At 51.5% G+C, this 8,212-nt stretch overlaps 1 protein-coding gene across 1 annotated transcript in view; it reads right to left on the bottom strand.

Moving 5' to 3' along the window:
- Positions 1 to 1,718: 1,718 nt before the first annotated feature.
- ndufaf3 (NADH:ubiquinone oxidoreductase complex assembly factor) overlaps positions 1,719 to 8,212 on the bottom strand; it is a 13,620-nt gene continuing 7,126 nt past the window's right edge. Inside the window, exons 2-4 of the mRNA XM_041225437.1 lie at positions 7,762 to 7,827; positions 7,443 to 7,540; positions 1,719 to 1,838 (exon numbers count right to left, since the gene is read on the bottom strand). Of these exons, the coding sequence (XP_041081371.1) occupies positions 1,719 to 1,838; positions 7,443 to 7,540; positions 7,762 to 7,827 (284 nt within the window). The remainder of the gene's footprint in view (positions 1,839 to 7,442; positions 7,541 to 7,761; positions 7,828 to 8,212) is intronic.

Raw genomic sequence — 8,212 nt, 5'->3', positions numbered from 1 at the left:
TGTGTGATGCCATCTCACGAATGCGAGTGTGTGCATGTGTGTGATGCCGTCTTGCGAATGTGACAGTGTTTGTGGGCGTGCCAACAGTTCTGTACCGAATATTTCTCCCTTGAAATTACCTCAGAGTTAAAAACATGATCTCTGTATTTCTTCCATGATCCTGTTCTCTCTCTCTCTCGTGTGTTTGATTCTCGCGGTGCCCCCTGTCTGCAGGACAGTGAGTTTCATGCAGGGACTGGATGAAAGCTCATGATTTTAGCCAGCATTTGTAGTTTTTGTTTTAAAGATTTGAATTTCTGCACTCGCTGGTAGAATATTAATAGAGCAGAAGCTCACAGATAAGAACACAGCTACAGAGGAGGCTGCTGATCCGATGCGATGTCTGTGACTCTCAATCTGCTATTGTTTTCAGTTCTTCAATTAGCATGTACTGGATTAACCCACTGAGTGTCACTGTCCTGGGTCGAGGACAGGCTACTTTGTCATTTTCTGGAGCATGTTCTCTGGCGTCTGCCTGTTTTAATTTCCCCTTTAACTATATTGTTATGATAATTTACTCTGAAGTTAAGTCTGTCTGGAGCTGCTGATTCCTGCCTTTCTCATGCCTAGGTATAAAATAACTGAAGGCTAAAAATAACACATCTCGTGGTGTTTCATTCAGTGCTGAGGAAAGCAGCTTCATCGCAGCGTGGACTATCACGGCTCTGATTACAGGCACCTGAAACTAAGGTGAAAAAAAACAAATGCTTAGCAAACTGATTTAGAACATATCAAATGACATCACCACAACGCGGGCTGGGATTTCTTTCAAGCAAAACATTTATTTGCTTCTTCATGCATTAATAAAAGGTCTTCATCGTCATCACCCACAATCATTTTAACCAAACAAGAACGACGACATTCTGTCCGAAGCGTTTCTCTGACAAACACTGAGAAACACTTGCAGTCTGATTGAACACAACACCACAGGAAAGAGGCTTTTCCTTTTAATCAGAAATACATATTTCTGTTGAAGTGGAACGCAGTGTGATTCTCTGAACAGGTCTGCACTCATTCTCCCCCCCTCTCTCTCTCACACACACGCACACGCAGCTGTGAAGATTACTCCATCTCCTCTTCGCCTCTTGCATCACTTCCTGTGTGGTAGTCCCGCTGTACTCACTGTCCTGCGCTGGGGGGGCGGGATCAGCCTGGCCGCTGTGATTCGTCGCTCGCTGGTCAGGAAGTTGAAGGTGGCGCAGGCATTGGCCTAAAAGACACAGGAGATAATAATTATTAGAACAGCAGTAAATGACATCACATAGGAGCTGATCATGCATTTGGTGTATTTATAAAGACTATTAGAGAGTTTGTATTACCTGTCCTCATAGGAGTTTGTCTGGGGTCTCCTCACACACATCTCTAGACTGGGGGTCAAAGAGGCTAGACTTTCCTCCTCACACACAATCTGGGGTCTCCTCACACTCATCTCTAGACTGGGCGTCAGAAATACAGTATTTCTGTTGAAGTGGAACGACAGTGTGATTCTCTGAACAGGTCTGCACTCATTCTCCCCCCCTCTCTCTCACACACATCTCACTGGGGGTCAGTATCTGGGGTCTCCTCACACTCATCTCTAGACTGGGCGTCACTGGGGCACACGCAGCTCTGTATCTGGGGTCTCCTCACACTCATCATGACTGTACTGAATACTCCATCTCCTCACTTCGCCTCTTGCATCACTTCCTGTGTGGTAGTCCCGCTCTACTCACTGTCCTGCGCTGGGGGGGCGGGATCAGCCTGGCCGCTGTGATTCGTCGCTCGCTGGTCAGGAAGTTGAAGGTGGCGCAGGCATTGGCCTAAAAGACACAGGAGATAATAATTATTAGAACAGCAGTAAATGACATCACATAGGAGCTGATCATGCATTTGGTGTATTTATAAAGACTATTAGAGAGTTTGTATTACCTGTCCTCATAGGAGTTTGTCTGGGGTTTCCTCACACACATCTCTAGACTGGGTGTCAGTATCTGGGGTCTCCTCACACTCATCTCTAGACTGGGTGTCAGTATCTGGGGTCTCCTCACACTCATCTCTAGACTGGGCTGGGGTCTCCTCACACACATCTCTAGTCAGTATCTGGGGTCTCCTCACACACATCTCTAGACTGGGGGTCAGTATCTGGGGTCTCCTCACACACATCTCTAGACTGGGGGTCAGTATCTGGGGTCTCCTCACACACATCTCTAGACTGGGTGTCAGTATCTGGGGTCTCCTCACACTCATCTCTAGACTGGGGGTCAGTATCTGGGGTCTCCTCACACTCATCTCTAGACTGGGCGTCAGTATCTGGGGTCTCCTCACACTCATCTCTAGACTGGGCGTCAGTATCTGGGGTCTCCTCACACACATCTCTAGACTGGGTGTCAGTATCTGGGGTCTCCTCACACTCATCTCTAGACTGGGCGTCAGTATCTGGGGTCTCCTCACACTCATCTCTAGACTGGGCGTCAGTATCTGGGGTCTCCTCACACACATCTAGGCTGGGGGTCAGTATCTGGGGTCTCCTCACACTCATCTCTAGACTGGGCGTCAGTATCTGGGGTCTCCTCACACACATCTCTAGACTGGGTGTCAGTATCTGGGGTCTCCTCACACTCATCTCTAGACTGGGGCGTCTGTATCTGGGGTCTCCTCACACTCATCTCTAGGCTGGGCGTCAGTATCTGGGGTCTCCTCACACTCATCTCTAGACTGGGCGTCAGTATCTGGGGTCTCCTCACACTCATCTCTAGACTGGGTGTCAGTATCTGGGGTCTCCTCACACTGGGGTCTCCTCATCTCTAGGCTGGGCGTCAGTATCTGGGGTCTCCTCACACACATCTCTAGACTGGGTGTCAGTATCTGGGGTCTCCTCACACACATCTCTAGACTGGGCGTCAGTATCTGGGGTCTCCTCACACTCATCTCTAGACTGGGCGTAGTATCTGGGGTCTCCTCACACTCATCTCTAGACTGGGCGTCAGTATCTGGGGTCTCCTCACACTCATCTCTAGACTGGGCGTCAGTATCTGGGGTCTCCTCACACTCATCTCTAGACTGGGCGTCAGTATCTGGGGTCTCCTCACACACATCTCTAGACTGGGTGTCAGTATCTGGGGTCTCCTCACACTCATCTCTAGACTGGGCGTCAGTATCTGGGGTCTCCTCACACACACTCATCCTCTAGACTGGGCGTCAGTATCTGGGGGGCTGGGTGTCAGTATCTGGGGTCTCCTCACACTCATCTCTAGACTGGGCGTCAGTATCTGGGGTCTCCTCACACTGGGCGTCATCTCTAGACTGGGTGTCAGTATCTGGGGTCTCCTCACACACATCTCTAGACTCTGGGCGTCAGTATCTGGGGTCTCCTCACACACATCTCTAGACTGGGCGTCAGTATCTGGGGTCTCCTCACACTCATCTCTAGACTGGGCGTCAGTATCTGGGGTCTCCTCACACTCATCTCTAGACTGGGCGTCAGTATCTGGGGTCTCCTCACACTCATCTCTAGATCTGGGCGTCTGGGGCGTCAGTATCTGGGGTCTCCTCACACACATCTCTAGACTGGGCGTCAGTATCTGGGGTCTCCTCACACTCATCTCTAGACTGGGCGTCAGTATCTGGGGTCTCCTCACACTCATCTCTAGACTGGGCGTCAGTATCTGGGGTCTCCTCAGTATCTGGGGTCTCCTCACACTCATCTCTAGGCTGGGCGTCAGTATCTGGGGTCTCCTCACACTCATCTCTAGACTGGGCGTCAGTATCTGGGGTCTCCTCACACACATCTCTAGACTGGGCGTCAGTATCTGGGGTCTCCTCACACTCATCTCTAGACTGGGCGTCTGTATCTGGGGTCTCCTCACACACATCTCTAGACTGGGCGTCAGTATCTGGGGTCTCCTCACACTCATCTCTAGACTGGGCGTCAGTATCTGGGGTCTCCTCACACACATCTCTAGACTGGGCGTCAGTATCTGGGGTCTCCTCACACTCATCTCTAGACTGGGCGTCAGTATCTGGGGTCTCCTCACACACATCTCTAGACTGGGCGTCAGTATCTGGGGTCTCCTCACACACATCTCTAGACTGGGCGTCAGTATCTGGGGTCTCCTCACACTCATCTCTAGACTGGGCGTCAGTATCTGGGGTCTCCTCACACACATCTCTAGACTGGGCGTCAGTATCTGGGGTCTCCTCACACACATCTCTAGACTGGGCGTCAGTATCTGGGGTCTCCTCACACTCATCTCTAGACTGGGCGTCAGTATCTGGGGTCTCCTCACACTCATCTCTAGACTGGGCGTCAGTATCTGGGGTCTCCTCACACTCATCTCTAGACTGGGCGTCAGTATCTGGGGTCTCCTCACACACATCTCTAGACTGGGCGTCAGTATCTGGGGTCTCCTCACACACATCTCTAGACTGGGCGTCAGTATCTGGGGTCTCCTCACACACATCTCTAGACTGGGCGTCAGTATCTGGGGTCTCCTCACACTCATCTCTAGACTGGGCGTCAGTATCTGGGGTCTCCTCACACTCATCTCTAGACTGGGCGTCAGTATCTGGGGTCTCCTCACACATCATCTCTAGTATCTGGGGCGTCTGGGCGTCAGTATCTGGGGTCTCCTCACACACATCTCTAGACTGGGCGTCAGTATCTGGGGTCTCCTCACACACATCTCTAGACTGGGCGTCAGTATCTGGGGTCTCCTCACACACATCTCTAGACTGGGCGTCAGTATCTGGGGTCTCCTCACACTCATCTCACGTCAGTATCTGGGGTCTCCTCACACTCATCTCTAGACTGGGCGTCAGTATCTGGGGTCTCCTCACACTCATCTCTAGGCTGGGCGTCAGTATCTGGGGTCTCCTCACACTGGGTGTCATCTCTAGACTGGGCGTCAGTATCTGGGGTCTCCTCACACTCATCTCTAGACTGGGTGTCAGTATCTGGGGTCTCCTCACACTCATCTCTAGACTGGTCAGTATCTGGGGTCTCCTCACACACATCTCTAGACTGGGCGTCTGTATCTGGGGTCTCCTCACACTCATCTCTAGACTGGGCGTCTGTATCTGGGGTCTCCTCACACTCATCTCTAGACTGGGCGTCAGTATCTGGGGTCTCCTCACACACATCTCTAGCCTGGGCGTCAGTATCTGGGGTCTCCTCACACTCATCTCTAGACTGGGCGTCAGTATCTGGGGTCTCCTCACACTCATCTCTAGACTGGGTCAGTATCTGGGGTCTCCTCACACACATCTCTAGACTGGGCGTCAGTATCTGGGGTCTCCTCACACACATCTCTAGACTGGGCGTCAGTATCTGGGGTCTCCTCACACACATCTCTAGACTGGGCGTCAGTATCTGGGGTCTCCTCACACTCATCTCTAGACTGGGCGTCAGTATCTGGGGTCTCCTCACACACATCTCTAGACTGGGCGTCAGTATCTGGGGTCTCCTCACACTCATCTCTAGACTGGGTGTCAGTATCTGGGGTCTCCTCACACTCATCTCTAGACTGGGCGTCAGTATCTGGGGTCTCCTCACACTCATCTCTAGGCTGGGCGTCAGTATCTGGGGTCTCCTCACACACATCTCTAGAGTCAGTATCTGGGGTCTCCTCACACTCATCTCTAGGCTGGGCGTCAGTATCTGGGGTCTCCTCACACTCATCTCTAGGCTGGGCGTCAGTATCTGGGGTCTCCTCACACACATCTCTAGACTGGGCGTCAGTATCTGGGGTCTCCTCACACTCATCTCTAGGCTGGGCGTCAGTATCTGGGGTCTCCTCACACTCATCTCTAGACTGGGGGTATCTGGGGTCTCCTCACACACATCTCTAGTATCTGGGGTCTCCTCACACTCATCTCTAGTGGGTGTCAGTATCTGGGGTCTCCTCACACTCATCTCTAGACTGGGCGTCAGTATCTGGGGTCTCCTCACACTCATCTCTAGACTGGGCGTCAGTATCTGGGGTCTCCTCACACTCATCTCTAGACTGGGTGTCAGTATCTGGGGTCTCCTCACACTCATCTCTAGACTGGGCGTCAGTATCTGGGGTCTCCTCACACACATCTCTAGACTGGGCGTCAGTATCTGGGGTCTCCTCACACACATCTCTAGACTGGGCGTCAGTATCTGGGGTCTCCTCACACTCATCTCTAGACTGGGCGTCAGTATCTGGGGTCTCCTCACACTCATCTCTAGACTGGGCGTCAGTATCTGGGGTCTCCTCACACACATCTCTAGACTGGGCGTCAGTATCTGGGGTCTCCTCACACTCATCTCTAGACTGGGCGTCAGTATCTGGGGTCTCCTCACACACATCTCTAGACTGGGTGTCAGTATCTGGGGTCTCCTCACACTCATCTCTAGACTGGGTGTCAGTATCTGGGGTCTCCTCACACTCATCTCTAGACTGGGCGTCAGTATCTGGGGTCTCCTCACACACATCTCTAGACTGGGCGTCAGTATCTGGGGTCTCCTCACACTCATCTCTAGACTGGGGGTCAGTATCTGGGGTCTCCTCACACTCATCTCTAGACTGGGGGTCAGTATCTGGGGTCTCCTCACACTCATCTCTAGACTGGGCGTCAGTATCTGGGGTCTCCTCACACACATCTCTAGACTGGGCGTCAGTATCTGGGGTCTCCTCACACACATCTCTAGACTGGGCGTCAGTATCTGGGGTCTCCTCACACACATCTCTAGACTGGGTCTCCTCACACACATCTCTAGACTGAGCGTCAGTATCTGGGGTCTCCTCACACACATCTCTAGACTGGGCGTCAGTATCTGGGGTCTCCTCACACTCATCTCTAGACTGGGCGTCAGTATCTGGGGTCTCCTCACACTCATCTCTAGACTGGGTGTCAGTATCTGGGGTCTCCTCACACACATCTCTAGACTGGGGGTCAGTATCTGGGGTCTCCTCACACACATCTCTAGACTGGGTGTCAGTATCTGGGGTCTCCTCACACTCATCTCTAGACTGGGGGTCAGTATCTGGGGTCTCCTCACACTCATCTCTAGACTGGGTGTCAGTATCTGGGGTCTCCTCACACTCATCTCTAGACTGGGTGTCAGTATCTGGGGTCTCCTCACACTCATCTCTAGACTGGGTGTCAGTATCTGGGGTCTCCTCACACTCATCTCTAGACTGGGGGTCAGTATCTGGGGTCTCCTCACACACATCTCTAGACTGGGTGTCAGTATCTGGGGTCTCCTCACACACATCTCTAGACTGGGTGTCAGTATCTGGGGTCTCCTCACACTCATCTCTAGACTGGGCGTCAGTATCTGGGGTCTCCACACACATCTCTAGACTGGGTGTCAGTATCTGGGGTCTCCACACACATCTCTAGACTGGGTGTCAGTATCTGGGGTCTCCTCACTCATCTCTAGACTGGGGGTCCCTCACCGTGTCCTGCACCTCCACTGCGATCCTCTTCTTCATGAACCCCAGGATGCGGGGGTCAAGCCTCTCCACACGGTCCCCTGTGCCTAGGACAAGGATCTCTGAGGGGCAGAGGGAGGGGGAGAGAGGGCTTTTCAGTGGCGGCTGTTCCTATGATTCCATGACCAGTATGCTTCTTCTGAATGGTTTCCACAAGGCAGTGACACTCACATCCCTGGAATTAACGGCTGCATTAAAAAGACAGTCAGTGCTCCTGAACAGAAGTGTGTGTTTTGTGGTGTGTTTTTTTTTAATCGTGGCAGGGTCTCTTTGGGGGACACACCTATCTTGGGTTCCAGCAAGTAGAAGAGGGACAGGCTGTCCTCGCTGATATCTTTATAGTGCCCAACTGCAGAGAGGGAACAGACACACTCCTCACTCTCAGTTTAACACAAGTGGTATTTATAGACCCTCACACACACTCAGATTGATGTTAAAGCCTCAGCTCTTTCACCAACAGACAGCACTCACACAAAGATCATGGATGGAAATAAGGCTCCCATTGCTTCACAGACAGACAATCATCACTGAGACAGAGGGATGCTGTCACTATACATGGTACACAAGGAGGGATAGAAATAATAATAATAATAATAATAATAATAATAATAATAATAATAATAATGGTGAGAAGTGAAGCAGCATTGCATGTGAGTCTTGTGTGTGGATTCGTTTATAATGACATACTTACATTACATAAGGGTTTAAAAGAAAGCTTTCAATGCAGTTTCAGA

The sequence above is a fragment of the Polyodon spathula genome, chromosome 23, assembly GCF_017654505.1.
Source record: "Polyodon spathula isolate WHYD16114869_AA chromosome 23, ASM1765450v1, whole genome shotgun sequence".
NCBI classification, from domain to species: domain Eukaryota; kingdom Metazoa; phylum Chordata; class Actinopteri; order Acipenseriformes; family Polyodontidae; genus Polyodon; species Polyodon spathula.
This window is presented reverse-complemented; position numbering and strand designations above follow the sequence as displayed.